At 59.5% G+C, this 26709-nt stretch overlaps 1 protein-coding gene across 7 annotated transcripts in view; it reads right to left on the reverse strand.

The window, feature by feature from the left end:
- The window catches only part of CCDC57 (coiled-coil domain containing 57), a 91241-nt gene that overhangs the window by 63900 nt on the left and 632 nt on the right, over positions 1-26709 (reverse strand). For 2 of the 7 annotated variants that reach the window (XM_045983995.1, XM_045983998.1), the window contains exons 1-8: positions 26430-26620; positions 17608-17807; positions 16967-17357; positions 14521-14629; positions 8228-8329; positions 6941-7098; positions 6744-6818; positions 1458-1658 (exon numbers count right to left, since the gene is read on the reverse strand). In XM_045983995.1, coding sequence (XP_045839951.1) covers positions 1458-1658; positions 6744-6818; positions 6941-7098; positions 8228-8329; positions 14521-14629; positions 16967-17349 — 1028 coding nt within the window. In that variant the 5' untranslated portion in view covers positions 17350-17357; positions 17608-17807; positions 26430-26620. Of the gene's footprint in view, positions 1-1457; positions 1659-6743; positions 6819-6940; positions 7099-8227; positions 8330-10274; positions 10304-13345; positions 13416-14520; positions 14741-15076; positions 16125-16966; positions 17358-17607; positions 17808-18050; positions 19048-26429; positions 26621-26709 lie in introns of those variants that run through there. The other 5 variants (XM_045983997.1, XM_045983996.1, XM_045983999.1 and 2 more) reach the window with 5 other exon arrangements.

Consider the following 26709-nt stretch of genomic DNA (forward strand, 5'->3'; position numbering starts at 1 on the left):
GGGTGGCTCAGGTCATGGTCTCAGGGTCCTGGGATCGAGCCCCGCATCGGGCTCTCTGCTCAGCGGGGAGCCTGCTTTCCCTTCTCTCTCTGCCTGCCTCTCTGCCTACTTGTGATCTCTCTCTGTCAAATAAATAAATAAAATCTTTAAGAAGAAGAAAATACTACGCAGCCATCAAAACCCCCGAAATCCTGCCATTTGCGAAGACACAGATGGAACTAGAGGCTGTTATGCGAGCGAAGTAAGTCACTCAGAGAAAGACAGTTTCATATGATCTCCCTGACACGAGGAATTTGAGAAACAAGACAGAGCAGCAAAGGGGAAGGGAAGGAAAAACAAAACAAGATGAAATCTGGGGAGACAAACCACAAGAGACCCTCAGCCACGGGAACCAGACCGAGGGTGGCTGGAGGGGCGGGGCCGGGGGCACTGGGTGACGGGCACTGAGTGGGACACGGGATGCGATGAGCACCGGGTGTTGTGAGCAACCGACGCGTCACTGACTTCTGTCCCTGAAACAATAGCTCACTCTGTGTTAATTAATTGAATTTAAATAGAAAAATAAAGTTAAAAATAAAAGAAACCAGTTGATGGAGAAATTGGAATCCTTGTGCAAAACAGTGCATTTGCTGTGAAAACCAGTCTGGCAGCTCCTCAAAAAGTTAAACACAGGGGCACCCCGGGGGGTCCATCAGTTGAGCCTCTGCCTTTGGCTCAGATCCTAGTCTCAGGGTCCTGGGATCAAGCCCTACATCGGGGGGTCCCTGCTCAGCGGGAACCTGCTTCTCCCCCTGCCTCTGCTCCTCCTGCTTTACTCTCACGGTCTCGGACAAACAAACAAGTAAAATCTTTAAAAAAAGTCAAACACAGATTTACCATGCGATCCAGCAATCCACCTTCCGGTGTAACCCCCACAAGTGAACAGGCAACCCACACCCACACTCGCGGCAACACCGTTCACGACAGCCATGAGGTGGAAACAACCCAAGTGTCCACTGATAGGCGAATGGGTACAGACAGCGGTCCAGCCAGTCAGCCAGGGAAAGGAAGGACACCCTGTCACCTGCCCCAGCAACGGTGGACCCAGGAGGCGCGACAGCCAGTGGAATACGCCAGTCACCGAAGGACAGACACTGCAGGATCCCGCCCAGACCAGGGACCAAGAATCATCAACGTCCTAGAGACACAGCGTGGACCGTGGGTCCCAGGAGGTGGGGGAGGGGATCGGGAAGGGACATTTGGTGGCCGTACAATGCAGCCAACTGTGCACTTTAAATGGCCAAGATGGTAAAAGTCACACGATGCTCACTTTACCACGACCGCGTACGTACACACATACGCACACCCAGCACGGTGTGAAGACAAGACGAGGAGAAGGCGGCCGAGAAGGACCAGAGACCGAATCCTCCCCGGCCGCGGTGGGCACCATCAGCCGCCGGGCCCTCCCGCACGCTCACCTGTCCAGGGCGGCGTCCTTCTCCCTCAGCGAGTCCCCCTGCCTCTGCTCGGCCCGGCGCAGCTGCAGCTCGAGGGCCTCACAGCGGGCCTGCAGCTCCCGGGCCCGGGCCTCCAGCACCTGCAGCTGCTCCGCGTGGGCGCCCTTCACAGCCGCCAGCGCCGCGTCCCTCTCCCGGGCCAGACGGTCCAGCTCCTCGTGCCTGGAACACAGGCAGGTGTCACAGCGGCCCTGGGCCCCGCTCGGTCCCCAGACCATACACGCGTCTCCTGTGCTCAGGGGCTGGGGTCCCGGGACCTGAGCTGTGGTGCGTCCCACCCGGCCACCGCGGGAGCGGCCACCGGAGCTCACACCGCTCAGGCAACCACTGGCAGAAGGGCTCTTAGAGGCCGGGTCCCCGAGTGACTCTGGAGCTGATGTCCCCAGAAGACAGACGGCAGCGACAGGGCTCTGGTCAAGCAGTCCCACCGATGCCCCCACCGGCTCTCTTACTAGCCCCTGAAAGCAGGGCACAGCTCAATAGCCGCCTGCCACCCAGAACCCTGAGACCGTCCTGAGACCGTCCCTGCGACTGGGGACCGCAGGACGCTGGCTGCTTTTCTTTTTTTTTTTTCCCAAGATTTTATTCATTTATTACGGAGAGAGAGTGCAAGCACAGGGGAGCTGGAGAGGGAGAAGCAGGCTCCCCGCTGAGCAGGGAGCCTGGCATGAGGCTCGATCCCAGGACCCCAGGACCATGACCCGAGCCACAGGCAGACACGTAACGACTGAGCCCCCAGGCGCCCCTTCCATTAGCATTTCTGTTGGTGAAGCCTTATTCAACCCGGTCACGTTAACATACTTCTCGCTCTAATTACAATCAGGCTTCACCTTACCCGTGTTGCGACCTGCTCCGTGTTTCCTACCCTCCGTCAGCAAACACACGAACGCGCTGGCGTCCGGCAGCACAGGCCCTTCCCGCGTGGAACCGGGAGACGTCGGATGGCGACGGCTGGGGAAGGAGCAGACTCACTTCCGAGCTGCCCCGCGCGGCGGCTCTCAGGGCCTCTCCAAAGCCAACACAGACGCCGGGCTGGGAAGCTCGCCCTGCGTCACCGGGGTCCCCTGTCACACGGCGCGGTCCCACGTGAAGCATCTGGACGCGCTCGAACGTGTCACGTGGATTAGCACCAAAGTGTCCGAAGCTAGAGCGCTTGGGTGCGTTTTACAAGGTGTGCTCTGTGCTTCCCCGTGTTTTGACAATTCTCCAAACACGTGCAGACCCGCTGGGCCCGAGACGGAGTGAGAGGCCCCCGCAGAGCGCCCTGACCGGCTAACGGTCTCCCAGCAAGGGCGGGCTCTCCCGCGCAGGCGACCGGCTCAACACGGTCCCTAAATGGAAACTGAATCCGTGAGCCCGAGGTTTTAGGGAGAAATGATAAAGCTTGCGACAAAATTAAAAGCATCCTACTGTGCGCACATCACGCTGGCGGGCGCGTTCTCTGAGTCACAACCTTCCAGTCTCCCAGCTTCTCGGGACGAGGGGTTCCCACGCTGCCGCTAAGCAGAAGGGCGCCGGGCGTACGTAGTTACAGAGTAAGTCTCAGGAAAGCCTCTTGTGCAAACTTCCGGAAACGGCGACCACGGACGACCCTGCCGGCGGAGCAGGCGGCACCAGCTCTCTGCTCCAGAGCGGCCGGCAGACACGAGACCCACCGTCACGCTGGGGATGCAGCCAGCAGGTGGCTCCCGGCTCGGAACTGGAAGGTGTTCAAAGCCCAGGGGATGCTGCCAGGGTCCCCCAGCTGCCCTCCGGCCATGTGTGGGACGAGGTGGGCAGCCCCACTCAGAGGCTCCCAAACTGATGTGGGGACCCCCTCCCCTCCGTCGGGGGAGCATTCCTAAGGAGACTTACACTTAATCACTGAATTTTATCGTGTGGTATATTGTTCTGTAAAGTATGTGCAAATAATCAGAATGCCTTCACTTAGAAACCTTTTAGAAGGGGCGCCCGGGTGGCTCAGTGGGTTAAAGCCTCTGACTTCAGCTCGGGTCACCATCCAGGGTCCGAGCCCCGCATCAGGCTCCTCTGCTCAGCGGGCAGCCTGATGGAGATGGAGATGCTGGGTCACCCCTTATATCTTACCCACCCTTCTGTTTCTCCTCTCATCCTGCTCAGGGCACAGTTTCTCCTCATCCAGATCCTTACTGAACATTCCCTTCTAGGGATGTGACTCCAAATCCCTTCCCCAGGAACCCACCCTTGCCTCTGCCTACTTGTGATCTCTGTCTGTTAAATGAATAAATAAAATCTTTGAAAAAAAAAAAAAAACTTTTAGAACACTTATAGCCTTGTGACCCCAGCAAGTTTCATTGTTTTTAGTTTATATAAATATATTGTTATGTATACATACACACATGTATAGAGAAGATTGATTTCAAATCTTTTTTTTTTTTTTTTTAAGATTTTTTACTTGACAGAGACATAGCGAGAGAAGGAACACAAACAGGGGGAGTGGGAAAGGGAGAAGCAGGCTTCTAGTGGAGCACGGAGCCCAATGTGGGCCTCAACCCCAGGACTCTGGGATCATGACCTGAGCCGAAGGCAGACACCCAACCACTGAGCCACCCATGCACCCTGATTTCATATCTCCTAAAGCATAAAAAATACATTATGGGGTGCCTGGGCGGCTGTCAGTTGAACGCCTGCCTTCAGTTCAGGTCATGGTCCGGGGGTCCTGGGATCGAACCCCACAATGGCCTCCCTACTCCGCAGGGAGCCTGCTTCCCCCTTGGCTGCTCCCCCTGCTTGTGCTCTTTTGTGGCTCTCTCGAATGAATGTATAAAATCTTTAAAAAGAAAAAAAGAAAAGAAAAATACCTACTCATTTCACTACGCCGTGACAATCAGATTCCTGATCTCAGCTCAGTTCATGACCCCAGGGTCCTGGGATGGAGTACCGCATCAGGGAGCCTGCTTGAAGTTCTCTCCCTCTGCCCCTCCCCTCATACGTGCACGCTCACTCGCTCTCTAAAATAAATCAATCTTTAGGGGCGCCTGGGTGGCTCAGTGGGTTAAAGCCTCTGCCTTCGGCTCAGGTCACGATCCCGGGGTCCTGGGATTGAGCCCCACGTCGGGCTCTCTGCTCAGCAGCGAGCCTACTTCCTCCTCTCTCTCTGCCTGCCTCTCTGCCTACTTGTGAACTCTGTCAAATAAATAAATAAAATCTGGGGCGCCTGGGTGGCTCAGTGGGTTAAAGCCTCTGCCTTCGGCTCAGGTCATGATCCCAGGGTCCTGGGATTGAGCCCCACATTGGGCTCTCTGCTCCATGGGGAGCCTGCTTCTTCCTCTCTCTCTGCCTGCCTCTCTGCCTAGTTGTGATTTCTCTCTGTCAAATAAATAAAATATTAAAAAAAAATCTTTAAATCAATCTTTAAAAAAAAGTGACCAGTTTTACTTCTTTTCTTTCTTTTTTTTGTTTTAAAGAGATTTTAAAGTAATTTCTGCACCGAATGTGGGGCTTAAACTCACAACCCCAAGAACCAGAGTCATGTGCTCCAACAGAGCCAGCCAGACACCCCCGAACAGTTTTGCTTCTAAACGTCAATATTTATAATGTGCTAAACCGTACTCATCTGCGACCGTTTCGGTTCAAGGCTCTGTTGGTGGTGTGCGGCTCTTGATCTTGGGGTTGTGAACTCAAGCCCCACGTGGGATGTAAACATCACTTCAATAAATAAACTTGAAAGGAAAAAGGCTCTAGCTATGGGCATGAGGGAAACGCTGTCTGTCGCCACTGGCCCGTGTGGGTCTGAGCCGGACCACATCGTGCTGTGTCCGTGGCGCCCACGTGTCCCTGGCAGGGGCACAAACACCACGTCCGCCCCTGCAAGCCAACCAGGCCGAGGCGTGCGCAGGCCGATGGCATCTGCACAATGGCCCGGAAGGCAACCCCAGCTCTGGTCTGACTACGGGTGAAAAGGCCAGAGACAGTCTGTAAAGCTCTTCTCCTCGGGGTGCGCACACCACACGAACATCACAGCCAGAAAACCCAGAAAGGCCCCAGACGGCCCAGGCGCCACCACCGTCCCCCGTTCCGGGACCATGTGGCCTCACAACCACACCTGTGCTTAGCCTGGGGCTTTCCAAAAAAGGAAGAAAGCGACTCCTGTGGCAGGTGGAACAGTGGACACTGCCCCCGCCCCACCCTGGGGCTCTCAGCAGTCCACCTAACCCCAGGCCAGGGCTGCTCCTGAGGGCACGTGCTCCCCCCCGGAGCGTGCCTTGTGCCTCACTCAGCCCCCCTCATCCTGCGGGCCTCGCGCGCCTCAGCCCGGACGGGCCACCACGGGCTCTCTCAGGGTCCCCGCCTGGGGGGTGCCGTCCGTCTACAGGCTGGGCGTCCCAACACCGCAGCACAGGGCGCGCAGCCGGTCCTGAGGGATGCGATGAGCATCTCTGCAGGGAGGGGGGTCCGGGGGCTCTGGGGAAGGTACAGCCAAGTTCTACAGCGTAGAAATGAAAGGCGACTATCACCACAGTGACCTTCGTTGCTGTGGTCTGAAACTAATGAACTGATTCATAAAACTTTTTTTTTTTCCGAGACAGCTCGTGCCTGCGCTGAGACTGGGGGAGGGGCAGAGGGAGTCCCAAGCAGGCTCCGTGCCCAGCACCAGCCTGATGGGGGGCTTGATCTAACCCCAAGATCATGACCTTGAACGAAATCAAGAGTCATACCCTTAACCGACGGAGCCAGCCAGGAGCCCCTGGTTAATAAAGCGTTTATGGGGGCGCCTGGGTGGCTCAGTGGATTAAGCCGCTGCCTTCGGCTCAGGTCATGATCTCGGGGTCCTGGGATCGAGCCCCGCATCGGGCTCTCTGCTTGGCGGGGGCCTGCTTCCCTCTCTCTCTGCCTGCCTCTCTGCCTACTTGTGACCTCTCTCTCTGTCAAATAAATAAATAAAATCTTAAAAAAAAAAAAAAAAATAAAGCGTTTATGTTTCAAAGTCTCAAAACACCAGGGTGCCCGCCGGCTCAGCACAATGGAGGACGCACCTCTGGGTCTCGGGGTCCTGACTTTAAGCCCCACGTTGGGTGTAGAGATTACTTAAAAATAAAACCTTGGGGAAATCTTTAAATAAAAAGTTTTTTAAAGACTAAAAAGCCTAACTACACACACAGAAAATCCTGAACAGAGCATGGAAGCAGACCCAAGCAGGGAGTTCAAAGGCCAGACGGCCCGCGGCTGCTGGGAGCCTCGGCCTGGCCCTAACCCCTCGCGGCCAGGCTGGGGGCCAGGAGCACTCACTTCCTCCTGGTTACCTCCTCCTCTTTCTTCCTGGAGAGCTGCAGACCATTCAGTCTGTCCTCTAAGTCCTTTATCCTAAAAAGGAGGAAATGTCACTGGGAAAAGCAGACGAGGGCCCCCCAAAGCCGGCTGACCGGCGGAAGCCCCCAGCCCGAGCAGGCAGGGGCAGGCAGGGGCGGGCAGGCGTGGCTGCGCACCGGACGTCCTTGGCAGCGGCCACATCCCTGAGCTCCTGGTCCCTGCGCCGAAGCTCTTCCTCCAGTCCCGCGCCGGTGGCCTCCGCGCTCCGCAGCGACTCCGCGGCCTGGGCAGCTGCCTCCTTCACAGCGGCCAGCTCCTCGTTCAACACTTTCACCTTCAGGAGATGAAGAGTTCAGGAGGAGGCTGGGCCTGGAACCGAGCGGTGAGGAGGAAACGAACGGAGCCGCACAGTGGCACGTCGGCGGCAGGTTCTCAAACCAGCTTTCTGGACTCAGGCTCTGCGGCTGCGAACCGCGGCCCCGGTAAGGGCTGCAGCGCCCGCAATCACTGGTGCGTGGAAGCTGCCCTGCCCTCCCGGGCAGGTGTGCGGGGTCGGGCTCGGTGGGCAGAGGGGAGTGAGGCAGGGCCCATCCCACTGTGGACCTGGGGACGCGGCCCCACGGTCACGCTGGCCCTCTCCCCACCGGCTCTCACAGGTCCCCAAGGCCTCCTGAAGGTCACTGCAGGGCTCCCCCTGGAATGCAGTTGGGCGCATGGGGCCACGGGGCCAGACGCCACCGGAGACTGGAGCGCTGGTGTCCCTGCCAGGACGTGAGGGCCGGTGGGGAGCTGCCCGGCCCGTACCAGTCACCAGGACTGGCCAGGGTTCCCGTGCCGTCTGGCTGGCCCAGCACTGCCCCGGGACCATAGCATTGTGGGGAGGCCGGAGGCCTGTGGGAGGGGCCCTCCCTGACCGCGGGGGCGGGGTTGCTCCTACGGACAGCTGCTGGGTGCGAAGCAGATACAACCCGGGGAGTGGAGGGGGCAGTGCCAGGCCAGGAGTCCTGCCCTGCTTCCTCGTCCCCGCACAGCCTCCCACTTCCTCAAAGCCGGCCCTGGATCCGCGCTCAGGTTCAGACGTGCTGGCTGCTCGCTGACGGGCGCTCCCTGTGGCTGCGCAGGCCCTGACCGCCTGCCTGGCCTCCTCCGCTGTCAGCGGGGGACGAGCACACCTCCCAGAGGCACGCTCCCAGCGCTCACAGAGGACACACCAGTGACAGTGACCGGACGGGGTCGGGGGCACTTTATCCTGGGAGGGGCCCCCTTCTCCAAGGCCGGGGAAACCAGAGTCTGGCACCAGCCCTCCTCTCCCTCAGGAGAAGGGCCACGTAGCAGGCACCGCGGTGGGCATAACCCTGACCCCAGTACAGCAAGCGAGGCCTCTGTGTGAAGCCTTCCTGCGGCCCAGCGGCGGTACCAGATGTCTGGGGAGGGAGCGGTCGTCCACCAAAGGCCTTCCCCACCTTGAGCTCATGAGTCAAGACCACATTGCTCATGCTGTCTGCCTGCAGGCGGAACCCGCGCTCCCGCTTCTGCATTTCCGACTTGAATTCCAGCAACAGTTCCTGAAACAGAAGGGCTGGCGGTCAGAGGAGGCCATCAGCCCCAGCAGCGAAGCCCCCACAACGGGGACCCGGTGAGCGGGCCCGAAGCCGGCAGGACACACACGAGTCACGCCGTGTGCACCTCCAGGGGCTCCCGCAACGTCCGAGTGCCTCGAGGGATTGCCCCAGGGCTGCTGGCAGTGTCTGCGGGCGTCCACGGAGCCGCCGGGCCGGTCCGCTCGGCACACACAGACGAGGACCTGCTGGGGACCCGCGACAGAGGTCCCTGAGCCTGCTCACCGTGCTCCCGCGTGCAAGCTTTCTGGCTGATTCCGGCCGGTTCCAGTGGGGTGTCCAGGCCACGCCAGGCTCCCCACCCGTCTCCCCACCAGGAGCCGCATCCCACTCCCCCCAGGATGCTGACAACGGCTCGGCGAGCAGCCAGTCTCCGGAGTTTCACCCCCAGGCTGAGTCCACACACCCAGTCCGTCACCGTGACCGTGAGAGCCCTCGGCGTGCACCACGCGGGAACGGGGACCACAGCCCACACCTGACCGCCCCGGTCTCTTCTGGAGTTTGGGTTGCCCTCCGGCCTCCCCCACCTCTCTCTTTCCGGTCATCCTGTGCCCTCACGTCCCTTCGCACCATCCACCTGGGCAGCGTGACCCTCTCTCCTGGGGTGCGGCCCCTCCAGGGGCGTCAGCCTCCTCACTGTGGCCTGGCATCTCCCCGGACCACGGCCCGGCCAACCGTCCGGCCGGGCTTCACCCCCCCCACCCCCCATCCCCATGCGCTCCCTGCACCGCCTGCTCTCTGTGGCTTCTTCCTGGTGGGAGGAGCCTCTGCCGCCCCCACGCCCCCCGTGGCCTCACTGGGGGTCTGGAAGCTCAGCTCTGGCCTGGCCCGGGGCCTACTGGCTCCTGCAGGGCATGCTGGGACTCTGAGGCTGGGGCTATTCAGGACGCACCAGGGAGTCTGCTCGGCTCAGGCCCCCGTCTCCGCTCCCATCGCTCGGTTCCCGCTGTTCTGAACCCGCAGGGAACGGAGGCAGCTGAGGGCTGAGCCCTTGGCCCCTGGCCAGGCTGCAGAGCAGGCTCCAGTAACTGCCGGGGGAGGCCCGCTAAGCCTGGTCTCCGCAGGTGCCCCCCTCCACCTGTGTGTACGGACCCGAGGGCCCCGCACTCACGCCTCACAGCCCGTCCGCTGTCCTCCCCGCCCGCGATTTCCCGGGGGGCCTCTGCAGCATCTCCCACTGTCGCCCCAGCCTCTGCCGGCCCTTCGCTCTGAAGCCCCCGCCCTGAGAAGCGACCAGGCCACTTCCTCCAGAGTCGACCCCTTCCTGGTTTCCACTGCATGTTTCTGGAACATGACTGCTGGATTGAACATCCCGATTTCTCTTCCACATCTCTTAAATTTCTCCTAGATGTGCTTTCTTACCTACATTCTGAATTTTTCTTTAAATATACTTTTAATCGTCCAAATTCTTCCTTGTTTTGTGACCAGCGCGTCCTCCTAGCACCCGCTCTTGGGTTAGAGGCAGCACTCTCTGCAGGCAACAGCCACAGAAAGACCCTGCAATACCCCCAAGAGCCTGCAAACCATGGCAGCATGAGGCGAGGCTGGCCTGTCCCCACCCCACTGCAGACAGGCTCGAGTTCCCACCCGTGGCGAGAGCAGGGGGTCACGGGATTGCCAGCTCGCCTGCAACGGCTAGACTGGCGCGGACACCGGAGGCCAGCGTGGGCACACCTGCCACCTCGCCCCAGAAAAGGACACACAATCGGGGGGGGCTTCAGGGTCACCAGCCCAGGAAGCATCATTCTTTCAGGGCCATTTTCCCTTTAACTCTTGGCTTCTTTACCATGCAGCCGGCGATTCTCAAATGTCTCAGTCTTGCCTCAGCTGCGTGCTGCTATTCGAGAACCCGGCAATAAAACGCACTGGAATGTCAACAAAGTCAAATCACCTGCTGTTCACACGATCCCGCTGAGGAAAGGAAAAGGCCGCGCCCAGGACGGAAGAGCACCAGACACACGTGCGCAAGGATTCGTTTCCGGCGTCTGCCGGCTCTTACGCGTCAGTAACATGAACACAATCATCCACCTTGGGAGAAGGGCAAAGAAAGTGAATGGACCCGTCACCAAAAGAAGTATCTTAATGGCCAACCAGCACATGGAAAGATGCTTACGGGGGTGCCTGGGTGGCTCAGGTCATGGTCTCAGGGTCCTGGGATCAAGCCCCGCATCGGGCTCTCTGCTCAGCAGGGAGCCTGCTTCTCTCTCTCTCTCTGCCTGCCTCTCTGCCTACTTGTGATCTCTCTCTGTCAAATAAATAAATGAAATCTCTAAAAGAAAAAAAAAAAGAAAAGATGCTTACACACTGACCATCGGGGACAGGCTAAAACCACAACGAGACAAAGAGCATGACCCGGCCTGTAAAATGGCTGAAATGGGAAAGATGGATGACACTCCGTGCCTACAGGGACACAGAGCAGAACGCCAGCCACTGCGGGTGCTGGTGGGAACACGAGACGGTGCAAATGTCTGGGAACACGGTTTGACAGCTTTTGACCAAGTAAAACGTGCCCCTCGCACACAACCCAGAAACTCTGCTCCCAAGTTATTTACCCAAATGAGCGGAGACCTGCCAAGAATGTCCACGGCAACTGCATTCGACATGGCCTCGAACTGGAAACGACCCAAGTGTCTGAGACGTCTGTCTGCAGGTGAGTGGGCCGCCGGCTGGTGCAGCCACACAGTGCGCTCCTGGCCGGCAACGGAAAGGACAGCGCACCGCCCCCACGACACCGTGTGAAGGAGGCCAGAGAGCAGGTGGCGTGTGGCTCTCCCGACGACGGACGTCGCCAATGGGCCCTCACCCCCAACCTCTCGTTGAAGGCTCTGCTCAGGGCCTTTACACCTGCCCTTTGGTGATGTCCCAGGCTCCCAGCTCCGGACTCCATGAGCTGCCCAACACGCAAAGTCCCCTCGGACCCACCACGGCCACACGGAAGGCCAGCAACCACCTCCCGCGCAGCCTGACGGCACAACACGGCCTCCTGTGAGCCTCCGCCGCCCTACCGTGGACTCCTGCCCGGGAGCGCCCACCACTCCCTCCACGCCCCTGACCACCAGCAGGCTTCTGTCACGACTCCCCCTCCTGCCCAACTGTGTCATGCTGGGGACACCCTGGGGTGCTGCACTAGAGACCGTGCTGGTTGGTGTCCACTGTGACCCTTGGAGGACCAGCTCGCTCCCACAGCAGGCAGGTCCAGGCGCCCACACTCTAACTCCAGGGCCTGGGAGGTGCCTAGCACATGGTCCACGTTCAAAAAATATGTGTTAGGGGCACGTGAGCCTGTGACTCAGGTCATAATCTCAGGGTCCTGGGATCGAGCCCCACGTCGGGTTCTCTGCTCAGCGGGGAGCCTGCTTCTCTCTCTCTCTGCCTGCCTCTCTGCCTACTTGTGATCTCTGTCAAATAAATAAAATCTAAAAAAAAATTTTTAAAATATCTGTTAAATGAACGAAGAAATCAATCGTCCCGTTTCTATGTCAGTGGCTTCTAACCCTGCGCTGCTGACCGACACAGAAGGCTTCCCTTAACCCCACAGCCTACAACTCGCAGGTACACTAACAGCCAAACAGACAACTCTGTTCTCATCGCCTTAAATTTCATCTTTCAAGACAAAAATCACTATCAGCATCGAATCAAGTCTACTCTGACAGGTCGCTCACGGACAGCAGAGCTTCAGAACAAGAGGCAGGAAACCAGCCCACGGAGAGCGGGAAGTCGGGCAGCAGGAGCCTCGCTCGGTCACTGAGAGAGCGAGACGCGGGCAGTGAAGCAGAGGCTCAAGCAAGGGCAGCTGCTCCCTGGGAACCGGCGTGGCTCGCGCTGCCCCAGAACCGTGCGGGACCTGTGCCACCCACGCTTCCAGCAGCCGCTTCGGGTAGACCAGCAAAGCCGGAGAGTTTCTGTCCTTCCAGGGGCAGGGTGACCGACCGCGAAAAGCAACGTCCCCCACGGCTGGGAGGGGCTCCTCGACGATGCAGGGGCTCGAAGCTGGAACCAGCCCGAGTCGCAGCAGAGACTGAGCGTGGATGGCCTGGGAAGCCCCGCAGAGGCCTGGCCCAGCCACCTCAATTCCCCGGACGTCACTGCTGCCTCTGAGGGTCACTGAGACCCGGGTTGCCCGGCGCCCTTCTGACGTTCCTGCAGGAGTGACCCTGGTGCTGCCTGAGGAAACCTCAGAACTACCCAGCAAGCCACAAGGGTCCGGTGGTGACCCTGCTGCTCAGACCCCACTCAGTGCCCCGCCAACTGGGGCTGTTTCCAAAAGGCCAAGCTGCCCATAACGGACGAGACTCATTAGTTCTGGAAAACTCTAGAAGTCCTCTGCAGATTTCAAGAGCTGTCAGGGTGCTCTGAGCAGTTGCAGCATCCCGAGAATGAATGTGGGGCTTCCAGAGGGGAAGGAAAGGGCTGTTTGCGGGGCCTCGGCCTCCTCGCCTATGGTCAGAGGACAGTGATGTCCCTGGGGCCTTTCCACCCCGACTGGCACAAGGCCTCTCAGGAGACACGGTTCTGTCTCAGGGGCTGACACGGCACCTTGGGACGGCAGGACAGGTCTGTCTGTAACTGCTGCCCCAGCACCTGGAGCAGAGCCAGCACGGCCACGCACACCATCTGATCTGCCCCGCGGCACAGTCACCAAGAGACAGGGAACAAGCCCAGGGTTCAGTGCCGCGAGAACAGGCAGAAACAGGACACGGCGCAGGCTGACTTCCGGATGATCCTTTCCCCCGTATCGTGAACAGGAGTCTGAAACTATGACGGGAGGAGCCGTGAAGGGGTTCAGGAGGCCCCCAGAAGGTGCCACTCCGGCACACGGATTGTTCTGAGCTGAAGGCATTTGAGATCCTGCAGTCTCCAGAGAAACTTCTGTCCCATTCTTAATCACAGAACGATCTAAACTGGGCATGTTTCCCAAAAGAAGGGTCGTTAGCCGAGATAAACGTTACCTGAGTGACCCACCTGTGTGGTGGGGCAAACATCTTTTTCTCTTCTACACACACACGCGTGCACACGTCTATATATGTGGATGCTTGTTAAATAACGTCTGTGTGCGGCATGGGGCTCGCACTCATGACCCTAAGACCAAGAGTTCCACGCTCTACCGACGGAGCCAGCAGGGCACTCCGGGCAGAACAAACATCCTCCCGCCCCACGCTGGCTCTGCTCACTGCCCCGAGGGGCCTGCCTTCCCTCTCAAGTGCCAGCCCCGGCCCCTTCTCCCCGGTTCAGACTGACATGCAGACCTCACTCTGCCCGACTCTGGGGTTTCCGCAGCTGGACGCCCCGAACACACACCTGCTATGTCTGATGCTCTCCCGCTCGCCTGCCTCACAGCGATCCGACTCTTAGCCCAGCTAGAAGGACCTCTCCTGAGGGGACGGCGCTCCTGCTCCCCGACAACGGCGCCGGCGGGCCGGGGTAACAGCGGCTCAGAGCCTACACACTGGACTCGGATCCCGTCTCTGCCATTTACTGAGGGCATCTCGGGCAGGTCACTTCATGCCTCTGGGCTCGGCCCCCATCTGGGAAATTCGGATCGACACTGTGTCTCTGCTGTGCGCGGCACGGGGAGCTCCCCAGAGGCAGTTTCCACAAACGCTGCGGTTGCTATGGAGGACGCAAGCTAGGCACGCGCTCAGAGGACCCAAGGGGGCCCTGTCGTCCCCGCCCCTGCACTCACACGGCTCCCCCACGTACGTCCCCCCCCCCCCCCGAGTCCATGCACGTGGACGCGGCCACATGTGTGAGCCGCACCCTTTGACCACACCCCCACGCCCACGTCCGTCACAAGTGCAGGCCGAGTCTCAGGGTCCGGGGGGCTCTGGAGACAGGTTAGGCACCGCCTGCAGGCCGACGCGTCTACACGGACACTTAGGACAGCTCTTTTCTACAGTAAGTAACTCAAATTTTGATTTTCAATACTTTCTCCTGAAATAAATAAGGGAGAAAACATGGACCCCTCCTGAGGAGAGAGAACACTGAGGGAGTTTCTAGAGACGGAGGTTTGGACGCCCACTGTCTCCCTCCAGGCCACCCCAGAATGCACACCTGCTCCAGTAACTCAACTTTGATCCCAGGGACACTGCACAGTTAACAAGAACGACATCTTCTCCTCAACAACTTGGGCGCCCTACCTGCCTCTGCAGAGCCAGCTGGCCACCAAGCTCCGCGAGCTTTCTCTCCAGCTGCCGGTTCAGGCTTTCGTACTGTTCCCGCTGCTGGTCCATCTCGCTGTTCTTGTCCCTGTGCAAGCAGGGCGGTGTGAAGACGAGTCAGATGTCTGCAGGACAGGCCCTCGGGAGGCTTCAGTGGGACCTGCGTGCTACGCCACAAAGGCGACTGCCTGCAGAGGAGCTGAAACGGGGTCCAGAGTCTCCCAAGGTGCTTCCCAAAGTGCCCAGGACACAAGCCCAAGTCACGGGTCACACTGAGAACAGGAAGGTCCCCACCCAAGCGGGAAAAGGCAGTCCGCACGTGCTAACACGGAGACGACACAGACACGGAGGTTTGCCGAGGGTTCTAAAGCAGCCGTCATGCAAGACTCTGGTGCACTCTTGAATAAAAAAAATTAGAAACTCTCAGCAAAGGAAAACTTACAAAGAAATTAGAAACTCTCAGCAAAGGAAAACTTACAAAGAATCAAACGGAAATTGAGAACTAGGAAGTAGGACGACCAGACAGAAGACGCACCAGGGTGAGCCCAACAGCAGGACGAACATGTCAACATGACAGACCCAGGAGTCCATGAACTTGAAGCCAGAACGACAGAAACGGCCCCAGAAAATGACGGAAACAGAATGAAAACCAGGAGCAGGGCCTCAGGGAGCTGTGGGATAGTCCCAGAAGCTGAACGCTCACGCCACTGAGCCCCAGCACGGCAGGAAAAAGAGGAGCGCTGATGTGTACTTGAAGAAATAACGGTTGGAAAGGTCTCAGATTAGGGAAAAATTTAAAGGGGGGCAAATGACGTGAGAAGACGCTTCACAAGAATGATGTAGAGCCCTTTAAGGCCTCTCCAATGCAGCTGTGAGGAAGAAAACCAGCATCCCACAAGCGCAAGCTGGCCCACGTGGCCCAGCACTGTGAGCACCTGCTTCTGACCTGCCAGGTGCATCTCAGCGGGGGGCGGGGGGTGAACAGCTGGGGAACGGCCAGGATGCCAACACCCCTCCTGTGGGGGAAGGTCATGGAGCCCCGTCCCTGCTCCAGGCGACGCTGACCTTGGTTCAGCTCTGTACCTGTCTTCCCTGCGCCCAGGGAGGGTGGCATGGGGGGTGAACGCCACCAGCCACACAGCTCCCAGGAGCGACAGGCTGCCCGGCATCGGACCGGCAGCATCTGCACTGGGGCCGTGAACAGCTCGGGCTTCCAGGCTTCCTGAGGATGGCGGCACCTGGGACCCAGGAGCTGGGTCCACGCGCTCTTACAGGCCACGCCAGCAGGGCAGAGGCTCGGAGCCCGGCTGGTCCCACACCCACCAGGCCGCCCCAGCACGCGCCTGGCCCGCCATGGGAAGGCTCCGGCCACAGAGTGGTGCCGCACCAGCAGGCCCCGCAAACACAGATCGGGGCCAGGGAGCCATTTAGAGGGACGTGGCAGGGGCGCCTGCTGGCTCCGTGGGCTAAGCCTCCACTTTCAGCTCAGGTCATGGTCTCAGGGTCCTGGGATCGAGCCCCACATCGGGCTCTCTGCTCCGCGGGGAGCCTGCTTCCTCCTCTCTCTCTGCCTGCCTCTCTGCCTCCTTGCGATCTCTGTCTGCCAAATAAATACATAAAATCTTTAAAAGCAAAGAAAAGAAGGACGTGGCAGAACGCAGTGCAGGACACGAAGAAAAGCCGCCCCCGTGGATGGCAACTGCCCCAAGCCGGCTGCAGGCCACACGCACGGGCCGCGTCTACGTGGGCACAAAAGTGAGCTCTCCAAGGAGAACACAACACGCCCCTCAGCAGCTTCTCCCTTCACCGGGCCGCCCTCAGGAAACAACATCGTCCACAGGAGCACCGTCGCCGGCGACACCTCCCACTGGCACCTCCAAGTGCACCTTGACAACACGAAACCTCAGGATCCCACTCTCAGTGCCGGACGCCGCCCGCCGCTCCAACGTGTGCGCGCTCACATGCGCTCACACGTGCACGCACACGTTCACATGTGCCCACACACGCTCATACATGTGCACACACGCACGCACACGCTCACACGCACAGACGCACACGCGTCTACACGCGCACCACACAGACACACCCCGACAGTTAACGTGACGTCACGAACACACACGCGGAAATCCGGGCAAGGACAGCCGGACAGTTTACACGAAGCCCATGTTCTCTCTCGTCACGGAGGAGGGCGCGTGTGACACGAGGGCGGCCGTCCCATCGGGGGACCCGCCAACGGGACCCTCGGAACCGAGCCTCAGGGTCTTCGTGGGCCTGCCTCACCGGAGCACCCTGAGCTTGGGGACGAACAGCCGTGGGCTCGGGTATCTTCGTGGAAATGCTACGAGTTCGGACATTTCGGAGAAAAGCCCGGCGGTGGCAGCCCCTCCCCGCGCCCTCGCCGCCCCGCGCCCCCGCGCCGCCTCACCTGTGCACGCGCTCCAGCTCCCGCCGGTGCTCCTGCAGCTCCCGCTGGTGCTGCCGCAGCAGGTCCTCCCGCTGCTGGGTCACGCCGGCCAGCGCCTGCCGCAGCCGGGCCGCCTCCACCCTGAGCTCGCTCACCTCCGCCCGCTGCGCCTCCTCCAGCCCCCGGGCGCGGGCGAAGGCGGCGTCGTAGCACTGCAGCTCGCGGTCCCGCTCCTCCAGCACCTGCAGGTTGTGGACGAAGTCCTCCCGCAGGCTCCGCAGCTCTCCCTGCGCCTGGTGCAGCCGGCCGTGCGCGTCCTGCAGCGCCGCCTCCCGCAGCGCCCGCCACTCCTCCTCCTTGCGGGCCAGCAGCTGGCTCAGGGCCTGCCCCGTGGGCGGCAGCATCAGCGCGGCTGCAGCAGGGGAGGTGGGCCGCCGGCCCGGAGTTAGGGGCTCAGGCTGTCCTCCTGCAACACCCGCCCCAGATCCCCATCCTCGGCATCGGGGTCACCACCTGGGGACACGCTCTGGGCCAGCGGGCAGCTGTCTGGTCACGCGTTCTGAGAGCTGCAGGGGGGCCCCCAGGGCGAGACCTTGAGGGCCCTGCTTAGCCTGTCCTCACCCAGCAGCGGAGGAAGGAAAGACAGGAAACCGCGGGCTCACCGACAAGAGCTGGGTCCTTCAGAACAGGCTCCCGAAGAGATGAGAAAACGCAGCCGTGAAGGATCCCAGCAGGCGCCGGAGCCCCTGAGAGCCGCCGGCCCCGCGCTGCGCCCGCCCCGGTCTCCAGGAGATTCAGCACTCACGAGCCGCTTCCTTGCCTCTTGTATCTCCAATCCACCGCGGACCGAACTTCCCTAAAACTGCAAAAATAAATAGTAAAGGAAAATAAAATTAGAAAACAAACATACATAATACGCAAGCCCAATTTCTAAATTATTTGATTCAACAGCATGAAACTACTTTGTCAAACTGCTAACAAGTGTCTGAACCCCTCTTGCTCCTGCGTGTCCGCCAAGGATGGGCCGCATGAGTGTGCATGGGGTGTGGCTAGCAAGGGCGGCCAGGCGCGTGAGAGACCACGTGGCCTGGGCACGTCCCCTTACCTGGCAGAGAAGGGGCGGCCTCTGACACATAAAACCATGTGGTGCTCCGGGCCCTGACCTACGCAAACAGGCCCAAGGCCCCACAGCAAGCCCAGACGGCAGGCAGGCTGGGCCCAAGGGCCACGGTCATCCCGGGGGGCAGACGCTCCAGGGGCAGCCACAGCGCTTCTCTGAGAGCACCTTCCCAGGAGGGCTGGGGGCGTATGAGTCGGGGATCCGGCAGGCACAATTGGATATCACCGTCATCCCAAAGAATCTAAAATGTCTGATTCACGCAAAGTGGGTCTTTTTAAAGAAGGAATCCCAGGTCACCAGGGTGGCTCCGTCAGCTGAGCGGCCGCCTGTTGGTTTCAGCTGCGATCATGATCTCAGGGTCGTGGGATCAGGCTGCACAGTGAGCCAGGGGTCGGCTTCCCTCTCCCTCTGCCCCCGCAACGTGCTCAAGCTCTCACTCTCTCTCAAGTGCATGAATCTGAAGATGGACGAGGAGAGACAAAGAAGGAAATTCCCGCCACCCCACGTCATCCTGACTCACTTCTTCGTTTGTGGTTGGGACTGGGGGAGACCTGGGCAGGACTCCGGAGCCCTGCAGGGACGCTCTGAAACGGGGTCACAGAAGTGCAGCGGAGCCGCTCCTGAGGGGACCCCCAGAGCAGCCACACGGTCCACCTTGTCAGCAAATACACACAGAAACTCCGAAACTGGAACAAGAGAAACTCAGGGCTCCGGCTCCGGCGTTCCTCCCGCTGCCCCGAGCACTCTCCAGTAAGCGGCCACGCTCTGAACCAGCTGTACGACGTCTTGAGGGACGTGAAGTGTCGTTTCCCTCCTGAAGTTACTGATGAAAACCACCAACGAAAGATCATCCATATACTGAAATCCGTTACTGTACCACTTGGTGATAAAGTCAGAAACGGAAATGAACAGTGAACTCGGGTCCCCCACGGACGCCACATGCGACTCCGGCCTGATGAACGGAGTTTGGGAGGCATCCTCACTACAAGTTTTTAAAAAACGAAAGGAAAGGAGGAAAAAATACAAAGTAAAAGAGAAATTGTCGAAAAGGCCCGGGCTGGTATTTGGAGAGTCCCAACATACCGTCAGGAGCCCCGAAACAATGACAAGCCTTTTGCAGAGGACGTGCGCCGTGCGCCGAGCTGCCCAGGAACGGAGGACGCGCGGCAGCTCTGAGCTCAGAACAGCGCTCAGACCGGGGGCAAAGGGCGCGTCTGGGGGGCTCAGTCCGCTCGGTGTCTGCCTTTGGCTCGGGTCATGATCCCGGGGTCCTGGGATCGAGCCCTGAGCGGGGCTCCGGCTCCTGACCTCGCCTTCTGTCCCTCCCCCACCCGCGCTCTCTAACTAACTAATCCCCGAGCGCGGCTACAGTAGAGGAAAACACAGTGTGACAGACATCAGGGTCAGGCAATGGAGGCCGCGTAACCGCCGCTGTAGATGGCGCATCCCGCCAGAGGCTGGAGGCCGGAGCGCCAGGAATGGGACAGGGCACCGCGCCCAGCGTCTTCACAAGGAAAAGGCCAGGCGATCTGTCAGGTGAAGCCAGTATTTCCTGGCATCCGCCACCGGCCCGAATGAACTCCGTCTGCGGCGACCTCTACGGGAGTAAGGAGTCCCGCCGCACGGGGCCTGGCCGACTCCCGCTGCAAAGGCAGCTGGTAATTCTCAGGGCTCTGTGGGCCACAGCGCCTGTCGCGGCTCTCCAGCTCCGTGCAGAAGCAGCCCCAGAGCGTGGAAGACGCAGGCTGGGTCTGGCCCGTGGGCCTGCGCTGCCGAGCGCTCCAGCTCTGCGCAGGGACACTTCCACGAGTGCCGTGCGGCAGCCTCCAGCGCTGGCCGGCCCAGGCCCTCAGGGCTCACTTCCAGCCTGGCCGGTTTGGGGGTGACTGGCCGCTGGACAGGAGCAGCAGAGCGCGGGGGGAACGCCGGCGCCGGGACCCAGAGCAAGAGGCTGCAGCAGAGGAGAGCCTGCAGAGGCTGCAGGGACCGCAGGACCCTGCCACGTGCGATGTACTGAGAAACACAGCATGGCCTTCGTTCTCAGTTCCTGGCACTCGGCTCCTAAAACCCTCACGACCCCACGGGGCAGCTTTGGTTCCATTTAGTGTTTGTTCCCAGGTTCTGAAATAAGTCCAGGTGAGAGGGTATCTTCTGTTTTTCATAACAAACCTGTCAACACACCTGAGTTTAGGAGGCGACTGTGGAAAGGCCCAGAAAACCATGGGATGGAGCTGGCTGCCAGGGGACCAACGCCGGGATGACAGGGTCTCCCTTCCCCCCGCCAGCTTCCCCTGGGAGGCGGACTCAATCACCAGTGGCCGGTGGATCCATCAATCATGCTTATGTGCTGAAGCCTCCACAGAAGGCTTGGCCAAAGGGTTCAGAGAGCTTCTGGGTCGGGGAACACCCTGGGGGAGCCCAAGACAGCACGGAAGCCCTGCAGCTCTTCACCCGTCGCCCTGGGCATCTCTTGCGTTTGGCTGTTCCTGAGTGACAGCCTTTCAAAATGAACTGGTCATCTAGAAAGCGGAATGTTCTGTGAGCCCATGGAGCAGGTCGTGGGACCTCTGTTGTCCCGCAGGTTGTCGGCAGCACAGTGACAACCCAGACTTGCCACTGGCAACCAGCTGGGGCCAGTCTTGAGGGGCCACCCCGGCAGCGAGTCGGAACCCAGTTCCACCGCAGATGGTGCCTGGCGGAGGGAGGGAGGCCCGGGAAGCAGGGGACCGCTCGCTGGGGGCAGCAGAGCTCCGGGGGCCTGACGGCCGCGTCCTCCCCAGGGTCGGCCCTGCCCAGCGGCAGCCCCAGGTCTCCTCCCTGCAGGGGCCTGCAGAGAGGCGGCGCTCCTCTGCAGCCAACCACTGCCAGAGCCAACAAGCCTGGGCCTCGCACCAGGCTGCAGCCCTAACCCTGTGGGCCTCTCGGCCTCGGCCAGCACACCGCGTCCCCCCCACTCCGCCGTGACACATTCAGCCGGGCACCTGCTTGCCATCCTGAGTTACAGACCGCCTGAGCCCAGCACCCCATGCTTCTGCCCTCCGGTTTCCCTGGCTCCTTCAAAGGCAGCCCTCTCTGCAGCTGCCCAAGCTCCAGGTGCGGGGTGAGCCTCCCTGCTGCCTCCCACCCCACGCACCTCAGCCGCCATCATCCCTGAGCTGCAGGGAGTCCCCACGAGAGCCCCGAGCTGTGCGCTCACTCGAGCGCCACCGAAGGGATCTTCCAGGAAAGGAAAAAAAGCCTAAATTCCTAGGGCTTCCCCTTTGGGGACACTTGCAGCCATCGCAAGCCCTGGAGCTCGCCGCGGGCGGGGTAGTGTCAGGCCCCCAGGCGGCTCCATCATGGGAATGGGGCACCCCATTTGCTTCCTCCCAATCCAAAATACCCAAGCACCCCACACTGCGATCACCAGCCCTCATCCCTCCAGATCCACGACGACTGAAACTTCAGACGCGTTAGTGGATGGATGAATCGCAGAAAAACGAGAGACATTTCCTTCTGGAAGCGTTTATTCAATGAGAAAGGGCGCTCTTGGCCTCAGGTCCAGTCAGTGACTTGTCTCCCCCAAGCAGACAGCTGAGATGCACGGAGGTCACTCAGGCTCTGTTCTGAGCCCAGGCCCCAGCACGCAGACGGTGACCACAAATGTCTGTCCCGCGCAGGAGCAAAGCCCTGCAAATGCACATCGCCGTCAGCAGAAAGCAGCGATGCCTGCAGCAGAACACCCCCACGGACACTGCAAGCTTCCTAGAACCCTCCTTCGCCCCTCCAGCAAGTCCTTATTCCGCGGCTACCAGGTGCGAGGGGCCGGGTGGCCTCCTCTGCAGGCGGGCAGGTAAGGGCCCCGCATCCGTGCACCACCACCCCGGGACGAGACGGAAGCACAAAAGAAAACGGGCAGAGGAGGCAACTCCGCACACCAGCAGAGAGGCTGGGCCCTGGGCTGCCCGGGACAGAGGCCAGGGAACCCTCCGCCCACTGGCACAGAGCACAAAGGGGCCCTGCTTGGCCTTCAGGAGCCTTACAGGTCCTGCCTGGACCATGGTCCCTGAGCTGGCTGCAGGGCTCCCGGGACCACTGAGAACCCGGGAGGACGGCAGGCCAGGCAGGCCACCAAGCCCAGCAAAAGCCCGGGGTGGAACCGGTGGCCTCCACGGCTGGGGCTTTGCCCACACTAACTGTGTATCTGCCGGCTGCCCAAAAGCCCCAAGGTGCACGTGCCCCGCTACCAGCCAGCGGGGAGCTGTACGTGTGGCCCAGGAGCTCTGGGGCAGGCGCAGTTTGGTCAACAAAACCTGGCGCTCACACAGGCCACCCACACGCTTGTGCCCACTCACAGGGGACGCCTGGGGACTAAAGCAAACACACGCCACCACACGAGGCCCCCGCTACTGTGACCTCTGGTGACTCAGACTGTGGCCCAAAGCGCCCATAGTCATCACCACGGTCCTATGCAGAGAGCACACCAACGTCTGCCAGGTCTCCCTCCTCCGGGGACCGCTCACGAACGCCCTGTCCTGTGCCGGGCACCCTGCCGCCACTTCGCCTCGTGAAGGCTCTGGTCACTCAGCTACCCACAGGGGTACTCCCGCAATCAGAGAGCCGACCACGTGATACCATGTCTGTACGGGGTCCGGACATGGCTCCGGCCGTTCTCAAGGTAAAGTTCAACCCGTTTGGGACAGTCTTCGGGGCACCCCGGCACAGCTCCCTCCTAGGGAGCGAGCGGCTTGGACGGCGCAGCACCCGGCGGTCACCGCCCTGCAAAGGCGCACACCCCTTCCCTCCTCACGGAGCAGCCTGGGCCCTGCCGCAGGGTGGTCCCACCAAAGGATGACCCTGAAAGCCCCGAGGCTGACAGTAATCGGCTTTAAATGGCACAGAGTCAGATGGACCCAACGGGTGGGCCAGCAGACGTCCCCAACAAGCGCCCAGTTTTCAGGAGGGATGGCGTGGAGCTTCTGGGGAAACTACAGACATCCCACTGAGGGGAGAGACACACCGTTACCCTGGCTTTGCGTGTGGCGTTCCCGGGGTTCGAGGGGACCGGGGGGTCAGCAGGCGACGGAGCAGGGCCATGTGAGGCCACACCATCACCCTGACTTCCGTGCGTGTGGAACACGGAGCTTTCCAACCCTTACTTCAGACCTAGCCCCTGGAAATCCCCGGGCTTAGGGAGATGGGAAGAACGCCTCACGAAAGCCACGGTCCCCCCCGCACGGAAGACCTGCGGGCCCCGTTCGGGTGTAGGCAGCAGCGGCCCCGTCTGGAAGATGACCTCGGGCAGCCACACACATGAAAGCACCCCAGGGGCCGCCAGGAGTGTGGAGCAGCTTGGGGCTCACCTGAGCCCCACCAGAGGCCGCGGCGGGTGCCCCGACGACAGGGGCGGCCTTGTCAGAGGCGAGGTGGGGGCAGCGCCTGGGGCTTGGCGCGCCTCGCGCAGAGCACAGGGCGAGGGAGGCTCAGAAGCGGGCAGTTCCCGTCAGTGAGAGACGCCGACGAGTCCTCGCGAATTCGGGGGGAGCCAGAGACGGCCAGAGCCGCCGGGGGAGCCCACGCCAGGTGTTCTGACAGCTGGCGCCACGGTTAGGAGGACAGAGCTCGAGACAAAGGTAAGTCCCAGGGAACCACAAAGAACCACGTGGCGGGTACCGAGCTTCCCAAGCACGGGGGCTCCGCAGGGGGCGCGCCGTGTCCTGGGGCTGTCCCCAGCTCTAGATGCTGGACGAACAGGGAAGGAGTAGGACAGGGTGCTTCTGTCCCATGGGTTAATCTTACCACTCACCCAGGGGACCAGACCATCAGAGTAAAACCCATCAGACAGGAGCCCGCGAGTTACCCGACCCGCAGATAAGACACTGGAATTACTCGCGCGCACTGTGGGGCTGACCAGATTCGGAGCAACTTGTTTTGCAATAAACATCTGAGGAGTACTGAAGAGCCGTGCACGGATGACCGCGCTACAGCAAAAACGCTCACAGACACGACGACTGACACACGGGAACGTCTGTGCAGGGGAAGCTGGTCACTAGACGCTTACGAACAAGACGTTTGGGCGCGCCGGCTGAGCAAAGGGCCGTCCAAAGCAGGGTTCCTGTCCACTCCCTCCTGAGGACTACGTCCCCGGCTGCATGAGGCTCTGGACTCGGCCACTAGTAAGATGAGCCCCGCCACTCCTAATGCAGGAGAACCCGAACGGACCTCATTAAGGAGTGCTCCCTCGTCACTCTGTAAACACAGGCAGTGAGTTTAATTTACAAAACGTTTTTGTGGGACTTGAAGGAAAGTGCAGAGGAGGCTCATCTCCGTTCTGCACTCAAGCTGGGACGCAGCGTGGGCTGTCGGAGCTACACTCCGTACGTTGGCTCTTCCGGCACATCCAGGGCATGAAAATCATGGGCCTGTGACCACGAGCCTTTCTTCCCATCCTTCACTGACTGCCAAATAGTCCCACAACCATCTGCAAAATCGGAAATGAGAGACAGGAGCCAAAACGGATCTTAATTCCACCAGTGGCGCTTGCTGGGGCCGGGGGCAGCACTGCAGGGTGGGGGCGTGAGGAGCTCTGTTGTTGGGCGCACACCTGCCACACCCCTTGGCCAACAAAAACAAAAACTGAGTCAATGAGAAATAAAGTGGAAGGGAAGTCGAACCAGCTTACAGTTAAAAGCTGTTGACGTTTTCGTTGCTTATTTACGTGTTTAAGTACTCTCCACACCCAGCGTGGTGTGCTCCCCCTCCCCAACCTCGCTGAGCCAGCCTGCCGCCCCGGGAGCCGCTGGCTTTCAGAACAACACGGTTCACAAACCGAAACTCCAAATCCGTAAGGGCTCCCAGTGAGAGATGAACAGAAAAAAATGAACCTGACTTCATGACAAACAATTAACATACATGAAAAAACCTGCGTACGTGCACCAAAATAACTTGGTAAAAACATATCTGGACTCTGTCTTCTAAGGATAAAAACAAAACAACTGCATGCAAATACTACATTCTGGCTAACGTGTTTTTCACAGAAATACGGATTGGCGATTCTAAAATTCCTCCGTGTGTGGTCCAGGACTGAGCACGGAAGTAAACGCAGTGACAACAGGAACCAGATTTAAGGAGGAAAAAGAACGTAGAATGAACCTTGGGGTAACTGACTGGAGATGTCAGTACACACTCGCAGCTTTTATTTTTTATTTTTATTATTTTTTAAAGTCAAAAGTTAAAAAGTCAAAAGTCAAAAGTTTAAAGTTAAAAAGGCTGCAAGGCCTTTTTACTTTATTTTATTTTAATATTTAATTGTTTGACAGAGAGAGAGACACAGCGAGAGAGGAACACAGGTGTGGGGAGTGGGAGAGGGGGAAGCAGGCTTCCCGCGAGCAGGGAGCCCGATGTGGGGCTCAACCCCAGGACCAGGGATCGTGACCTGAGCCGATGGCAGACGCTTAACGACGGAGCCCCTCAGGCGCCCCCCAAACTCAGCTTTGATAGATACACAGACCTACACATACAGAAACAGATGCGGACGGGTCTGATTCCTGGCTTTGCCCGCTGAGAAGGCCACAAAGCAGACACCGCAGTCAGCACACCCACAGCCTGACGCTGGTTTCCCAACGCGCCCTTCAAAACAAGGAGGAGGGGCGCCTGGGTGGCTCAGTGGGTTGAGGCCTCTGCCTTTGGCTCAGGTCATGATCCCAGGGTCCTGGGATCAAGCCCCGCATCGGGCTCTCTGCTCTGCCAGGAGCCTGCTTCCTCCTCTCTCTTTCTGCCTGCTTCTCTGCCTAATTGTGATCTCTGTCTGTCAAATAAATAAATAAAAAATCTTTAAAAAAAAAAAAAAAAAAAAAAAAAAAAAAAACAAGGAGGAGCCGGAGCTCCTCAGGGAAGTGGCCGATTCAGGCCAGGACAAGGGAAGCTGGGGATGAGCCTGAACATCTGGTGGTGCTGAGAAATGTCGGGGGACATGCTGAAAAGGCACAGAAGCCCACTGGACGGGGCTTCCCAAGTCCACATCTGGAGAATCGGCAACACGACACAGCAGTGGATTATAACGAATGGAATAAAAACAAAATAAAAACATCTTTACCAACACGAAGAGACAAATGGGGAGAAGGGAAGGTTTCTGGGGCACCCAGCTGGCTCAGTCGCTAGAGCAGGTGACTCCTGACCTCCGGGTGCTGCGCCCCACGCTGGGAGCGGAGCCTACTTAAAACTGTGGGGCAGAAGGTTCCTTCTTACAGCACGATTCCAGCGAATATGTACAAAGAATAATGGAAATAGAAAGTCTTTATTATTATTACCTCCCTGCAAGGTGAACTACTTGCCAACAGGAAAACGGTAAGGATTCTGTAACGGAGACCCACCCAAACCACTTACCCAAGTGTCCCCGTCATGGCACAAGCTGGCATCACGCGGCTCCGGAGAACAGCATGATGTCACTGTTGAGGTTTCCTTCTAAAAAATGCCTAACTTGGGGCGCCCGGGTGGCCCAGTGGGTTAAGCCTCTGCCTTCGGCTCCGGTCATGATCCCGGGGTCCTGGGATCGAGTCCCGCATCGGGCTCTCTGCTCCGCGGGGAGCCTGCCTCCTCCTCTCTCTCTCTCTGCCTGCCTCTCTGCCTGCTTGTGATCTCTCTCTGTCAAATAAATAAAATCTTT

Source organism: Meles meles, chromosome 18 (genome assembly GCF_922984935.1).
Source record: "Meles meles chromosome 18, mMelMel3.1 paternal haplotype, whole genome shotgun sequence".
Taxonomy (NCBI): Eukaryota; Metazoa; Chordata; class Mammalia; order Carnivora; family Mustelidae; genus Meles; species Meles meles.